This window comes from Nomascus leucogenys, chromosome 7b (genome assembly GCF_006542625.1).
Source record: "Nomascus leucogenys isolate Asia chromosome 7b, Asia_NLE_v1, whole genome shotgun sequence".
Lineage (NCBI taxonomy): Eukaryota > Metazoa > Chordata > Mammalia > Primates > Hylobatidae > Nomascus > Nomascus leucogenys.
The window spans coordinates 39,436,642-39,454,071 of NC_044387.1; the positions used below are offsets into that span (position 1 = coordinate 39,436,642).

General features: G+C 34.9%; 1 protein-coding gene across 1 annotated transcript in view; it reads right to left on the reverse strand.

The window, feature by feature from the left end:
- Nucleotides 1-5,011: 5,011 nt before the first annotated feature.
- EMB (embigin) overlaps nt 5,012-17,430 on the reverse strand; it is a 46,341-nt gene continuing 33,922 nt past the window's right edge. Inside the window, exons 5-9 of the mRNA XM_030815759.1 lie at nt 14,421-14,548; nt 11,873-12,149; nt 11,019-11,052; nt 8,607-8,658; nt 5,012-8,034 (exon numbers count right to left, since the gene is read on the reverse strand). Coding sequence (XP_030671619.1) covers nt 8,017-8,034; nt 8,607-8,658; nt 11,019-11,052; nt 11,873-12,149; nt 14,421-14,548 — 509 coding nt within the window. The 3' untranslated portion in view covers nt 5,012-8,016. The remainder of the gene's footprint in view (nt 8,035-8,606; nt 8,659-11,018; nt 11,053-11,872; nt 12,150-14,420; nt 14,549-17,430) is intronic.

Here is a 17,430-nt window from a genome sequence, read left to right on the forward strand (position 1 = left end):
ACATGACTGTATATTTAGAAAGCCCCACTGTCTCAGCCCAAAATCTCCTTAAGCTGATAAGCAACTTCAGCAAAGGCTGAGGATACAAAATCAATGTGCAAAAATCACAAGCATTCTTATACACTAATAACAGACAGACAGCCAAATCATGAGTGAACTCCCATTCACAATTGCTACAAAGGGAATGAAATACCTAGGAATCCAACTTACAAGGGATGTGAAGGACCTCTTCAAGGAGAACTGCAAACCACTGCTCAAGGAAGTAAGAGAGGACACAAATAAATGGAAGAACATTCCATGCTCATGGGTAGTAATAATCAATATTGTGAAAATGGCCCTCCTGCCCAAGGTAATTGAGAGATTCAATGCTGTCCCTATCAAGCTACCATTGACTTTCTCACAGAATTGGAAAAAACTACTTTAAATTTCATATGGAAACAAAAAAGAGCCCATATAGCCAAGCCAATCCTAAGCAAAAAGAACAAAGCTGGAGGCATCATGCTACTTGACTTCAAACTATACTACAAGGCTACAGTAACCAAAACAGCATGGCACTGGCACCAAAACAGAGAGATAGACCAATGGAACAGAACAGAGGCCTCAGAAATAATGCCACATATCTACAATCATCTGATCTTTTACAAACCTGACAAAAACAAGCACTGGGGAAAGGATTCCCTGTTTAATAAATGGTGTTGGGAAAACTGTCTAGCCATATGTAGAAAGCTGAAACTGGACCCCTTCCTTACATCTTACACAAAAATTAATTCAAAATGGATTAAAGACTTATATGTTAGACCTAAAACCATAAAAGCCCTAGAAGAAAACCTAGGCAATACCATTCAGGACATAGGCATGGGCAAAGATTTCATGACTAAAACACCAAAAGCAATGGCAACAAAAGCCAAAATTGACAAATGGGATCTAATTAAACTAAAGAGCCTCTGCACAGCAAAAGAAACTATCATCAGAGTGAACAAGCAACCTACAGAACGGGAGAAAATTTTTGCAATCTATCTATCTGGCAAAGGGCTAATATCCAGATTCCCAAAGAATTTCAACAAATTTACAAGAAAAAAACAACCCTATCAAAAAGTCGGCCAAGCATATGAACAGATACTTCTCAAAAGAAGCCAACAGACACATTAAAAAGATGCTCATCATCACTGGTCATCAGAGAAATGCAAATCAAAACCACAATGAGATACCACCTCACGCCAGTTAGAATGGCGATCATTAAAAAGTCAGGAAACAACAGATTCTGCAGAGGATGTGGAGAAACAGGAATGCTTTTACACTGTTGGGGGAGTGTAAATTAGTTGTGGAAGACAGTGTGGCGATTCCTCAAGGATCTAGAACTAGAAATACCATTTGACCCAGCAATCCCATTACTGGGTATATACCCAAAGGATTATAAATCATTCTACTATAAGGACACACACACACGTATGTTTATTGTGGCACTGTTCAGAATAACAAAGACTTGGAACCAACCCAAATGCCCATCAATGATAGACTGGATAAAGAAAATGTGGCACATATACACCGTAGAATACTATACAGCCATAAAAATGGATGAGTTTATATCCTTTGCAGGGACATGGATGACACTGGAAACCATCATTCTCAGCAAACTATCACAAAAACAGAAAACCAAACACCAGCATGTTGTCACTCATAAGTGGTAATTGAAGAATGAGAACATATGGACACAGGGAGGGGAATATCACACACCAGGGCCTGTTGTGGGGTGGGAGCTAGGGGATGGATAGCATTAGGAGAAATACCCAACATATATGATAGGTTGATGGGTGCAGCAAACCACCATGGCATGTGTATACCTATGTAACAAACCTGCACGTTCTGCACATGTACCCCAGAACTTAAAATATAATGAAAAAAATTTACCCAGAACAACAAGAAAATTTGTTCTCTGCATCATTTTGACTTAAAATATCTATTTTTATGAAGTTCATTACTGCCTTTTAAATTGTTCAAATATATTTTGGGATACTTTGAAAATTCCTTTCTGAAAGACTTCTGGTTTGAAGTGTTAAACTAGGGTCCCAGCTCTAGGTGCACTTTTTCACTGGGCTTGAGAAGGACATATTGTTCAACATGATTTAAATTACTTGTGAGTACACAAAAAGAAAAAAAAATTAGTGTTTTCTGTTTAGTGCCTTTATATTCTCTTTTAAACCACTATTAAAAATAAAAAGCATGACAATGTTTTTCAATACTTAAATTTTTAATTCACAAAGTACTATTTTGTTCAATTTAATTGCATATTAGATGTATCTTTTGAGTTACATGCAACAGAAAATGTTTTTTAAACATTCCTATACAGACATTTTCTGTGCTATTTACACAGTACAGAAAGCCCTCAATGAGAATTTAGGCACAAATGCTTACAAAGGAGAACATTATAATTATTAGAAAGTATGTGAAAATCCATGATCCCTGATTTAAATAAAACTAAAGATTATGATATTTCTTTCTTTAAAAGTACAAAGACAGTTAATAAAATGCTAGTTATAAACATGTGCTATGATTTTGCAGCATTAAATAGTATTAAGTTACATATGTAATAAATATAACATTGTGCTACATTATTTTCTAAAGTAAATTAAAAATTAAACAGCAAAATCAGTTTTTATAAACAAAGTTTTTTAACATAATAAGCCAACATAAATATACATAGTTGTTGCAGGTTAATCTTGTGATTAAAAGTAATTTTGACAATGTTATTCATGAATTATTTTCAGACTTCATAAGCAAATTTTATTGTAAAAGCACAATCACACATTCATGATTCACTGAGAATCACACAGACATTATTATTATGACATGAATCAGAAGATATGCAAGTCCAAAGAGTTCTCCAGTGCATTCCACAGGACAGCAAAAACATGACTTTCTTTGCCAGCTTCTCTTACAATTTGTGAATCATACTTTTGAATGCAATAAATCTCAACCTATTAGAGGCGTTTGGAAATTAATAAAACTTTAAGCTTACTAAACTGTCTCATTATAGGCAGTTTATATTGAGACTCACCTGACATTTACTTAAAATGGCTATTTCCCTATGTTTACTAAAAATGGCTATTTCCCTGAAAGTTGATTTTTGTTTCTCATTTACTTGTTGCAGATGCTACTGCTGTGTCTATGGCAGACTATCCACAATGTACTTAAATTCTCTCTGCAGGCTAAATGTACGACCAGAGAGTATTTTCTGCCTGTTGTCCTGTGGAAATCATAAATAGCACCTTCTTTCACTTTCAGTGGTTGGATGATAAATTTTATGGCCACCCTCCCAATTTATAAGTAAAATTACAAAAAAAAAAAGAAAGAAAGAGTGCTATGGCAAATAAATGTGTCTTGATTCCCCAGCACCACTATAGGGATACAAGAGTGGCAAAGCATGGGTTCCATAAAAATTCCATGGAATTTATGATATAACTGACCAGTTGAAAGGAATAAAATTGTTGTTAAAAAATACAGATTATAGATAATGGCCTCATTTTCTAAGAAGCATGTAATTTGCAGGCCAAAGCTGTTCAACGTGGTGGTTAATCCTAGGCTCTTCAGGACTCGGTGAATGTGAATCTCAGCTCTAAACACTTACAGGCACAGTGACTTTAGGCAGCTTACCTAATCTAAGCTGGAGTTTCCTCATCTATAAAAAAGTAGATATTAACTGTTTTTATAGCATAGGACCATTGTGTGGATTAAATGAACAAAACATGTCAAAGCCTTTTGCACAGTGCCCATCATATGCCATGCACTCAATTCCAGTTATTATCCTTAGTGAAGCAGAATTCAATTGGTAAACAGGGCATGTAACTGACCTTCTGGATACAGTGCAGATATATTCCTAAGTATCATATGAAAGAAGGGCCCATAGTTCCATTTTCTTTTTCTCAATACTAGAGTAGGATAAATTCATGGTTAATTAACAAAAATCAAAATAGACATTACATAAATCTGTATAACTTAAGATTCTAAAACAATTGAGTCATTCTTCTATTTTTCATTCATTCAGTACGTATTTATTCAGAATATAGTACAAATAGGTCACTTTGCCTTTAATTAATACTGCAACACATACTTGAACTTATTTCCACCTACAGATGAACAATACTAATGAGGAGTAAGTCCCCAATTCTTTGCATAGATTTGTTCGATTAGACAAAATGAAAGAAATGCTTTCAGTGATCAAAACTAAACTATGAAACTGTGAAAATAATTATACCTTTTAAGATTAAATTTTGAATTGGATCTGAGATATTCTGAAGTATACTGGCAGGTGAAAGTGGAATGAGGTTAGTGGAGTGAACGCAAACATCAACTCTCTACAGTATGATGTAAAGAAATATAATCACTAAATTTCGGGGGTAACAGATACAGGGTCTTCCTCTGTCTCCCGGGCTGAAGTGCAGTGGCAATCATAGCTCAGTGCAGCATCAAACTCCTGGGCTCAAGTAATCCTCCCGCCTCAGCCACCCAAGTAGCTAGAACTACAGGCAAGTACCACGCCTGGCAAATTTTTTATTTTTTGTAGAGACAGGGTCTTACTATGTTGCCCAGGCTGGTCTCAAGTTCCTATCCTCATGTGATCCATCCTCCTTGGCCTCCCAAAGTTCTGAGATTATAGGTGTGAGCCACCACACCTGGCCTAAAATTCTTGACATTTAAAATCTATGCACTATCTTATTAGAATAAAGGATACAAATAAGGTTTGCATTTGTACTGTCCATGAAACGTTTATGAAGAACAAGGGGAATTTAAATAAGTTGAAAGCAACATAATCTGTGTAATAGTTTAGGAATTAGAACTCATTTTGCTCACAAGACACTAATTCATTATTACCAAAAATATGACTGGACCTTTATACTATTCTATGTGTTTTTCAAAGTAAAAGAAGCAAATACTGAAGTTATAAAAGTTTGTTTTTATTTTTTCAATTCTGATTTGTCACAATTTAGATTGTTTTTCTAAGAATAAGTAGAAATTTACAAAATTTAATTTTTATTTATACATTCATCCATTCAATACACATTTCAAGACAGCTGTATTGCACCCTCTCAGTGGTAGTTACAGGACAAAGAAAGAAAATAATCCAAGTGAGAGACCAACAAATGTATACTTATAACACAGAGTAATAAACACAAATAAATGTGGAGTTATTTAAGCATGTAAGATGGTACATGCTCTACCAGGTATGGGGGCTTCTCTAAGACACAAGATCAGATTAAAGTCTTGAAAGATAATCTGGGGTTAGTCAAGCACGTAGAAGTGTGAAGAGCACTTTCTGAGCAGAATCTCCATGTGCCAAGTCTAGTTCAAGAGACTGGACAGAGATTAGCAATTTGGAGAATGCAGTATTAAGAAATGGCAAAGGTGAGCCTACAGAGATTCCAAAGTTGCATAGTGAGGTTTGTGTTTGAGAAAGTGGACTCAGGCAGCCATGCAAAAGAGGGATTAATAGAAAAGGAGACTGAGGTAGGAAAATCAAGGCATTAGCTGTTGCAGCGGGTGTGGGCAGAGTTGGGGAGGCAATGGGGTGGATTCATGAGCTATTAAAAAGGTCAAAGGAGCAGGGATTCATGACCCATAAGTATTAATTAATACAGAAGAAAATATCAGAATGAGTTCTAGATCGGGGCCTGAGCAGCTAGATGTTGGGATAGTAACAAAAAGACTGCAAAAGGAGAAGATTTACACTTTGGCAAAAAATGTATATGAAAGTATCTGGGAATTTTATGCCATCATTAAATCTACTTATTATGCCGAAAATGCTTGTTAGCTGGAAAGACTAAGAGAATTCCCCAAGGTGCCTAATATATAAACTTGGAATAGTTTTCCTACTTCAGCTTTTATGAGGCTTATTATTTGCAGTCAATTTATAGTTGGTCAGTATTAATCCATTTATCATCTCTGTAAGATTGGTTAATGGAAGCAGATTAAAATCCAACAGTGGTAATTTTCTATAAGTCCTCTAGAGAGACTACAAAAAGCCAAAAATCAACTTTAATTTTTGAGTACTTTTCCTAGTTAAGGTTACTGAGATAAATTGTCTTTGCTAGAAAAAAATAAACAGTATTGCCAATTAAAAATTCAATTTACTATAGAAATATTTCTGATTATTTTACCTTTGGGAAGCAATGCTTCTTGCTTGAAAATTGTATCAGCCTCAATGGTTAGTGGTGGTAAAATGAAGAATGCATACTGCAGATGGGCTACACATTTGTTTCCTTGTGTTCTATATCCCCAGTCACAAATATACTGCTTTGAATTGTATTTAGTCAAACAGCAGACTTGACTAATATTTCCCTGAATTCAAATAGTTTAGATTAATTAAGCTAACTGATTGGTTATCGACCATTATATAGATATCACCCAAGTAATGTCGTCAAAATAATAATGAATTAAACTAAAATAAATGTATGGCCCTGAGACCAGAATAAAATGAAAACCAAGAATAAAATAAAGTTTGCCATTACTGGGATGTATTCACGTTCAGCAAACTTATATATGTAGTTAAGATGCTTTACAACAAAATATTGCATTTTGTTATAGAACAAAGTATTGAGCAGCTTCCAAGTCACTACCTTATGTGTATTATTCATACTAATAATATTGGTAAACATTAGTGATACAATTTTCACTACCAAAATTTTTTTATATTTTTCTTAGCGAATACATGGAGCAAATTTTTATAAAGTATTTCTTTTCAAATCATTGAATTCCTCCTCCCCAACCTTTAAATCCCCTAGTTGCTAAGAATCTTGGATTCCACACCACCACTCTTTGCTTCTGTTCTTAAAGTTGTTGCCCTGTGAGCAGTGGGACACTGCACCCACCAGCTCCAATGACACATCATGGTCATTTATGTTATCTAGTATACTGTGGCATGATTTTAGTATTTCATTCAAGCATTAACAGCTTTTCATGTCGATTCAGATTTTATAAGATTTGATTACAGTGAGTTTATAAAATATTTCAGTTATATATGCAATAGAAACGAAGTATCCTGTTTTTGAAGATAAGTCTAAGGCATTCACAGCAATAAAAAAGAAGTGCTTTAGTACTTCTGGACTTCAGTCAAGGGAATTATTATTGTAAAGCACTAATAATGCAGGTTCAGATATTTAACCAGCCATAGATACCAGGAAGCCAGGTGTTAAATCAAAGACACCAGGAAACCATGAGCCACAAAAGCATCAGTGTAGCAGTGTTTTAAGTATTACGACTATATGGACCTGCACCCTAAAACATAAACAATGGTTTACCTTGTGAAGTTCAAAACCCTACTTAAAGACTAAGAAGCACTTTAGCCTGGTGGGAAGAGCAGTGGTTATGAGTGGAATAAAGACTGGAAAATTTGCTTTTGTAGTGCAGAGCTTTAGAGCAAGCACAGTTTTATTTATTTGCCTTAAACCAATATTTCCGGATAAAAGGTATATTTTTCTTGTGGAGATTGTAGAGTAACTATCATTAGCAAAGGCAGAAAGTATTCATTTCAACTTAGTAAAGACATATTTTTTCACTATCACAGAAAGATGACCTTTACATAAAAATTGTTACATATACTTCCATAGATACTAAGCATGATTTTTTTAAAAACATAACTAAGACAAATGGCAAAGGCTTTCTTTCTCATGAATTCTTTGGTTATAAACAGGTTTTGAGTGATCTTTGTTCTATGAAGTATTAAGTGATTCTGCTGATATCTGTTCTGTGTGTCCTTTGAAGACCAGAATGTAATTAATTTTATTCTGGTCTAACATATTTATTCTGATTTACATTGCTTTTATGTAACATAATTACAGAATGAAAATATACCTTTAGACCTGAGACAGCCTATATCATTGATGAAGGTCCTGCTGAGCATGTTGCACAAGCTTTTCATCCTTTTGAAACTACAAACTCAGAGCCTCTTCATAGGAAGGATAAACAAAGCTGAAATACGAACTCTGTACATCTTCCAATGATTCTCGACATGATGTTTTGTATTCACTGGCCCAGAGACTCCTGAGTTAAATAAAGCATAATCAAATATAATTAGTATGTTCTGGTTATTTTATAGTAACTTACTATCACTTTAGCAAAGCAAAAAATACTGGAGGTGAGGCATCCAATCTACTGCCAAAACAGAGCTCCTACTCTAATGTTGATGAACTAAAAATTTTGAATCTAATCAGCATAGAAAGTTAGCTTATATGCATAAGTTTACACCCCCAAATATATGGGAATATATGAAACTAAAATAACAGAAAATCCAGAAAATTTTAGAGGAAAACAAATAAAGCTACATGAAAAATTGTAAAAGAAACTAGTCCATGGTGATAAAATAAAATATGTAGCCAGTGCAAAAGATTTACTTCTAGATTGGTTGCTATGTGTCCTCTGGTGGAAAAGGAAAGTATTTATTTTTCTATAACTATACTGTATATTTTCCCCTATAATAGTGTAAGCAAGCATATTTGAGTACATCATAAATGACCAGATCTTTTACGGAACTAAAAAAAAGTAACTGATTAATAGACAGCCTATGTATATTGAATTTTACCTTTTATTTGGAATATCATTCAGAAATTACTTACATTTTTTCTACGCCTGGGGACATTTTCTATACCATTGCTATCATCTGATTTCCTGTACAGAAAACAAAAAAGAAAATTACTAAATGCTTATATTATATAAAATTAAGTCAGTACATCACTGATACGGCTATCAGGTTAAAATTCAAACTGTCAATACAGACAGAATTCTTTCTTCCTAAAAATGTTTTACTTACAATGTTGAGTTTATTTTATGGCATTGCTTGAAGAGGAGCTGTTACCACAAATGATAGTGACAAAGGCTTGTTGATCTTATGCACAGGGAGAATTGCTTCTCCCCAAGCATGAGTGAGGACTTGGGCATAAAGACCATAACTTATGTGTTGTTTTGGAAACATGCAAAGTAATAGCCAATTAGGAGGTCAGCCAACATGTGTGATATTGGTGCTATACATTTGTATGCTTATTACACTGAAATAGAGGTTAAAAATGGTTCTTTTTCCACCCAAAGTTTATCAGAGCAGGACTACAAATGTGGGCCTCAGATTATAAAGATTGATGAAAACTAAATAACCAGTATGCATAATGAATACCTTGCCCTTCAAGGTCTTGGGGGCAGGCTTCAATTATCAAATCATAATGCATATCATAAGACAGTGTTACTTATAATTAACGGATAATTAATATTTTCTAAAAAAAAGAAATCCCACCTGAGTGCTTCTTTTTCTTTTGTGTGTACTCTTCAAAAGCAGAATAATGGCCACTAAGAAAACACCTCAGCAACTACTGCAAGAAATGGTTTGAGGGGCACCAAAAAGCTCATTGTTCTGAATGAGTTCAAGTGCCCTTGATATTTGTATACAATCTAAAGATAGTGAAATAACTTAAAGAAAAGCTAAACACCTTCAGTGATCCTTATGGTGCTGTACAAGATGAGCAAAATGATGTACATTAATCCAATTTCAGAAAAATAATTCATCTTTTACACTATATATTGAATCCATTTTACATTGTTCAGAAGTGATGGTCCATTCCACACTGTTCTGGCACCATTCTTTCAGAGTGTGTTTTAAATCAGAATGCAACTTCCAAATGTGAGCTCAGAAGAATGGTTAGAGACAGTGGGAGGCAGAGCTCAGAGAACAGAGGAATCCGAGCAAGGTTCTGTTTTCAGATATGTCAATGACTGTCACGTTTGTTATATGATGCTAAGAACAAAAAAAAAAGGCCAATACGTGGAAATAGGAAAGATTAAAAGTTCAAATCAACATAAATAAGATATCTATGTTCTCCAGAAAGAGAAGGGATTCTCTTGGGAGTGATACAATTCCCTTCCAACTATGGGAGTCTATGATTCTAAGACAACACTGCTTTTCCCTATCTGGTGTTATAGGATTTCTGATGTAGTTATTTTGTGCCCTTAACTTGGAAGCTCATATCATATTGGTTTATTTTACCAGCCTATGTGAACGGAGTGAACATGATTATTTGAATAATGTCAACAAATATCTAAATGACAACTGTCTGCTCCACTCCTGCTATCCGTGCCTATAACACTCACTCCACAGAGCTCCTGTTGGCTGATAAACTCTAAGTGCCATTTTATGTTAGTTATACTTGCTCAGGCCTTCCATTTCTCAGGTTTCTTGCAGCAACTTTAATCTAGCCTCGTTTTCCTGGCCCCCAGCCCTTGGCTCTATTGCTCAGGCTTTAATCCCAGTCTTAGACACCTCTGTCACTGGCCTCTGTACTCAGTTCTCTGGCTTGGAGGCATTTGGAACTCCCATCTTTGCCAAACTAAATTATATCCCTGGTGATTTTATTTCCAGACCTCCTCATGCTTAACTCTAAACAAAGGCTGTGTAAGGAACCTGTGGCACAATTTGTGTTCTCTGAATAATAATAACTAATAGAATTCTAGGCCAGTGATTTTCAACAGAGGATCAAAACCATTTGTAGATGTTTTCAAGAAATACAGATGCCATAGCCCCAACCCAAGAGGTTCTGATCCAGGATATTCAGCAAGGTCTGAGCAACTGTATTTTTAAAGAGACTCTTAAGTGATCAAAAATTGCCAGGCTTCAGAACTATTGCTTTAAAAAAATAATATTAAATACTTCCTGATGGTTACTGCACACCTTCTGTGCACCATAACCTATGCTATGCATTTACACATATAGAATATTCATTCCATCCAACAACCTCGTATGGTGAGTACTATTATTAAATCCATTTTGTAGAGAAGAAAGCTAAGTACAGAGAAGTGCAGGTAGTAAGTGATGAAGAATTCTCACGCAGGCAGGCAGACGTGGAATGCCACTTTCCACCACCACGTGGACATATACAGAAAATACTCCTCTGCCTTTTTCCCCCTAACTGCAAACATTTCATTCAATTTTATAATTCCCTGTATTTTACTCAAGTGAAAATTAATCTGTAAAAAATAATACTTACAGCTGTTCAATCTGCTCAAATTCTTTCCCCTCATCTGTGTAACAAAAGAAGAATTTGACTATGAAGTTGGTTTGTCATTTTTATGGAACATATATGCTCAATTAAACCTCCTTCCTAAGTAAGAAAGTACTATGCTATTTCTCCTGTTTGGAATGAAGGAGAGACATGCTACCTTAAACACCTACACCTCCTTTATCTGCACTACAGACCTTATCTGCATTTCTGATCAAACATAGTTAGTGGTCTGGTATTTTCAAAAACATGACTGCTTAGTTTGTCATTATTTAAATCATTAAAAATGTAGTATAAAATCGGAAAGAATATAGGATGTAAGGTCAATTTTCTCGAGAATTACGGCTTTATCAACCTGTAACCCATCAGGCACAGGCCACAAAAATAGGAAATGACAGGACAGTCTCTCTTTAATAAGAACTCTGGTTAATAAAATATTTTTTAAAATGATAATCTAAGTGAAAGAAAAATTGTTTGAGACTTTTTATATTAAGTTATCATAGATTTTTCTAATATTCCAGTGCCAGAATACATATCACCTAATTGGTACTTAGGTACCAGTAGCACCAAAAAAAAAGGGGGGGTAGGGGGGCGAGAGAAAGAAAAAAGGCATTTTTAATACTAAGCTTTTTCAGGAATTGAAACAGGAAGACCATGGATATATGTTTCCAGCTCACTGTCACCATTGTTATAAACCTAAATACTGCTCCAAATAAGAAAATGAAGATTTTCCCCAAAAATCCTAAAGTCATTGCAATGTATCAAATCATAATCCATAAGTAAATGATACGTATAATTAACTGATAATACTTTCTAAAAAAAACAAAAAAAAGAAATCCCACCTGAGTGCTTCTTTTTCTTTTGTGTGTACTTTTCACAAAGCAGAATGGTGGCCACTAAAAGAACCACCTCAGCCACTATTGCAAGAAATGGTTTGAGGGGTACCAAATAGCTCAGCACCACAAGCTCAACATGTTCTTCACTCTCGCCTAATTGAAACAGCGCACGGCACCAGTAAGATCCCCCATCTTCCTCCAAAAGTTCTGTTATCTTCAGCTTTGTTTCGTTAGCATATGTTCCATTGATGACATATTTATTCATTTGAACACCAACAGGAACCTAACATGAGGAGACATTAAAATCCATTCCTATCATAGTACATAAAAGATACATGATATAGTTTTTCAGTGAAAGCTATAAGATAATGCCAACAACATTGCTTACTAGAGAAAGGCATATTACAATTTGTGAGAGGTTATCTATAACAGGCTTAAGTCTTCTCAGAGTTTGATCTCCCAGGGAGCAAACAGAGAAAAAATGTATACATTGCTATAAGGATTTAGCACCGAATGTTTCAAACTACAAAGAAGCAAATAGGTCATCACGGCTAAATATTATAGAAGAATTAAAAACAGAAAAATCCCAATCATCTGAGTCTCACATTCCTATCCTTGCCTAGTGCTTTAGTTAAAGTACTTTTTCCTTCACAAGCACAGGCGCACATTCAAACTACCACCACCCCAGAAGCTACTATTTCTGATCATTTCTATAAAGGAAAATCGCTCATTCGGACAATGTGATTTCCCCAGGCAGAAATGAAGATGAAACTTTCAGGCCTTTGGAGCTGATGTAGATAGAATGGAGGGGACCCTCTGTAAGCCTGGGATCTGAAGTGAACTGCACACCTTCTGTCTTTTCATATCTGAATTTCTTTCTCTCTCAGATAAGCTGGCTTCTAAGATTTGCTGGGCTTTCCACAGCCTCACAAGGTGCCATACTAAGCTATTTGGGGCTGTTTTATTTAATCTATTTAAATTAAATTTTATTCCCAAGCCATTTGATGATTTTCCTGCTCCATCACTCAACCGCACTGTTCAATAAATGCTAATCTGCATACAAATATTCTCAGAGCTTATCCAAGGAAGAACTATCTGTGAGTATATTATTCACGCAAAAAAAAAATTCCAGCAACCTGGCACCATGTGCACAACACTGCCTGGAATGTTTGGTACTGATTGGTCAAAGCTAATCAATCAAAGTACCATATTTTTAACAAGTACCCAGCTGATTCTGATGCACATGGTTGCTCTACATTTTGAAAAGGCATTTGTGCTCAAGTTTTGACCTGTGTCCTATTCCCCAAACTTTTCTCACACCCTAATAAGACTCATGCTTAGAGTCAAATTAAGAGGATAATGACTAGTATGGCAATGGACAAAAGCAACAGTACGTCTAAAATGACATTTTCAACATCTGATATAATTAGAGGAAGGCTAATGTTTTTCAGGTATTGTTGTACCACATACACATCAATAAATAAAGCTGTGTATTTCAAATACCACAGCTGACATTTGTTTTTACAAAATTACACTTTTTTAAAAAAAATTACATATACACAATGATTGCCTTTCCTCATCATCCATCAGAAGACAAGCAGGAGTAGGAATGGCTTTAGTCTGCATCTATGGGATTTGGTTGGAGCTATTTCATTGAAAAACTAAACCTGTTAGCACAGAATAATTCACACTCCCTTCTGAATCATCTGTCATCCTTCAATAGTCTATAATAACACCAATTTTGTCTAAGAAGAAATTTAATATTTCATTGTAACATCTACACTGTCTCACATGTTCGTTCTACAATTATAGCTTGCCTTTAACGGGACTTTAATTGTAATGCTTATTAGTGCCAGAGCAAAGGAAGGGTGTCTCCTAAAGGACAATGTCCTGAATTTTCCTGCCATTAGAGGCTATTTGTGGAGAAGAAAGGAAACCAGGAATTATTTATAAAATACTCATGTTTTTCTTAATATCAGCTCTTTGAATAGTGATTTCTCTTAGTAAAAAAGGAATTAAAAGTATTTGGCTTCTCTCAGGTAGCTTGAAAAGGCCAATGACACTTACTGATAGAATCTAACATGTAAGATTAAGTTACAAAGTTTTCATTATTTTCTCAAATAGTGCCATTATTTTGCATTCTATCACAGATGTTTCAGGAGACAGAAGCCCAAAAAGCTGTCTAGCATTTTTTCTAATTACTTTCATGGAATGATTTTTAAAAAGAATATTTTCTAATGGGGTTATTTCTAAACTAGGCAACTATACACAAAATGTAATTTCTTTTCAAAGAATGTAATTAAATTGTTAAACCTAAAAAACAAACTACCAGCTAATGAAACGTTAAGAGTACCTTCATATGTATAATGTAAACATGCCAAAAACCATCAAATGACAACTCTGTTTGTCACTGCTCTTTATGAACATAAGCTAAACAACAAGATAACAAAAGTATAAATCATCCTAGGAATGCTGAGTCTGTTACAATCTTGTTATTTTTTAAATAAATGTTTTTTGTTGTTGTTGTTTTCTTCAAATCAAGGAACTATCTTACCTTTACACTCCCATTACTACTGTACCAGGTCCAATTTAAAGGAAAACAATTTTGACATTTACATGTCAAGACAGCAGAATCCCCTACGTAAGAGATCAATGGCTTGTTTTTCCCATGAAGTTCAGGGACTGAGAATAAAATAGAGAAATATATGTTACTGAAAGAGTTTAGGTAAAGGAAATGTATTAAATGTGCAGATGTGGTCTCCTTTCATTTTTCATTACATTATTTTACATACTTTCAGTTATATATAAATGAAACTAATTTATAGTAGTTAGTAGTAATAATAATAGTAGATAGATTCAATATAATTGTCTCCAATGTACAGAAATGGAAGGTCTTCTATTATTGAGCCTAACAACAAAAGTATTGTTCCTTTTTGGATAAGTTACATGTTTTGGGTAAGAAAGAGGCTTCATGTTTTCAAACCCCTGTTCCTTCTTCCCACCTACTAAGCTACCTTAGAGTAATTATTTTCTTCAAAGTTTTAACCTCAGGTAGCATTTGAGTGAGAAGATAAAATTTCCAGGATAGGAAATCTTTAGTTGACACTAATTTATGAAAAGCCAGCAAAGAGTTAGAGAAGGTGGGAACAAGGAACAAAGGAAAATTAACAGAAAGAGAACAGCGTTAAGAAAGAAAATAAGATTTAAAAATGCTTTCATGTGGTTTTATAAAAAATATATATATACTAATATCCATCATGATAAATTTCCTAGTCAAGGAAATTTAAAGTAGATTCCATTAGAAACAGAATACAAATGAGCACTGAATTTAGAAAAAAAATAAGTTTTAAGGGTGCAAATAACTTGGTAAAGAATATTAAAAGATAACAGCATGAACAGTACAATGAAAAGCCTACATGGTGCATCAGTTCCTTCTGATTGACCTTGAAGGATGTATTATAGAAGGTACACTTGCATTGAAGATGTAGACTCATCAACTAAGACTATTTTGTTAATTTTTTTCTTTTACTTTTCTCAATTTTAGCAGGTTTTTTGCTTCTTTTGGTTTTGTGTGTCTGTGTGTGTGCACATGCGTGTGTTTGTGTGTTTACTTTTTTCATTTATATGTTTAGTTTGCCAGTAGGGAAAGAATGTGTGAAATCATGTCAACTAAAGACCTGCAGATAAGCAGAGATTGGAGCTTGGCTAAAATAGGGATTCTTTGCTGAAGCCACAAGGTTCCCTACAACCTGAGAGGAAAAGCAGCCACACTTCCTGAGTTCCACCTGAAGAGGCACAAGATGCATTAGTGCATTACTAGGGCAATGACCTCTACAGCCCTGTTAGGCTTACCTTAAAACAAACACTGTTTTGGAGTGCAGGCTTTGCATTAGACGCTAAGTAGTTAAGGACACAGTTTCCGCTTTCCCAGGTTGTTTATCTCTCAGATATCCTATTTCTCAATCTCTACATGTTTCTTTCTGGCAATTGAGTCATGCTTTAGCAGGAAAATATGTGTTGAAATAGGTTCAAAATACCAAAATTTACCCACAGGCTAAGAATAAAATGTGGAAGAAAGGTAATTCTTGGGGAAAAACCTGGCAGAATATACACTGCTTTTCAGTATTCCTCGAAGAGCCACCTGCTTGGGAAGCATACTGGAAATTGCAAGGGGCTTTTCAAGAAAGTTGAGTATTCTATGAGCTTTGATGAGGAACATATGACTATGTTATTAAACCATCCCAACTAAATATTAAAATCAGGCTGTAAATTGCAGGTAGCTGACAATGACTGAGTGACAACATGGAAAAGCTGAAACCAAAATTCTGTTTTCTTGCCATCTCTTCAGTTTTCTTGATTATCCCCTAGACTAATGACTAAAATACCATAAACCATGCTTTTGTTCTGCTATATATGGCTAATAACAGCAGTGTGGATTTAAATTATAAAATGCACTATGTTCAGGCAACATGACATCTGTTTGAACTATTCTGGGGTTCAGGGCCACAGCTTATATTTAGAAATATTTATTAATATAAGGACAGTGAGACAGTATTCTAATGTGCCCTGTTGACCTTTTAAGACTTTGCATAAAGTAGGATGCATTAGAGTGCTAGGGTTGGAATAAACCAGGTTTGAAGGAGGTGAAATTGCTGATTCAGGCTAGTTTCTAGGAAGATGGGGTTTGGATATACCCAGTAAAAGTAACAGCTCTCTGGAGTTGTAAAACTGGAGACTATATTTGTGTATTCATGAACTAGAACAAATTGGCCTAAATGTCATATTGGTTCAAAGACTTTTAGGTATCACCAAATTAGGAAAAAAGATTACTCCATGTAGTAAAAGAATGCTAACTATACTTCAACACTGGGATCCAGGGCTGAAGTCCCAGGTGATTCTATTATGCTACCTTTCCATACTTTATATTTTTAGATACTTCCAGGGCAAGACAGATAGTTGACCTATGACAGGCTTCACTACATTTGGTACTATCAAAATCTCATCATGACTTCCAAAAAGTTCTTGTTCTTTACCAATTAAATTTCTGCATACTTTCTACTAAGAGATTTTAACATTGATAAATATTATGGAAGCTTTCAGCAACCACTCAGAATATTTGATCCGCTACTGAGAAACACTGTAGACCATCACTCATCTTTCTCTTTCTTGGGTGGCAAGTAATCAGCAACATATTAGCAGTCACAAACTTCCAGTGTACACTTTTGCTGTCTCCTCTGTCCTGGCATCAACAGTGAAACACATAAAGTCAGCAGGTTTTTGTGCATTGAACCAATCAGTAATCTTGAGGGACTTTGACAACCTTGTAGTAGTAAATCAACAAGCACCCATAAAGACAGCAGCAGGGACTTTGCTGATGAATTGTTCTGAAGACTCAGGCTCATGCACTATAGGTGGCTCATGTAGTCAATGGCAGAAAAATTTATCTTTGGCTCAATTTAAAATAGAGAATAAAACAGGCTTTTCATCTACATGCAGTTGTAAGTCTTCTAAGAAAAGATAATTATTGTTCTTAGGAAAAACCATTAAGTAAACCATATGGAGAA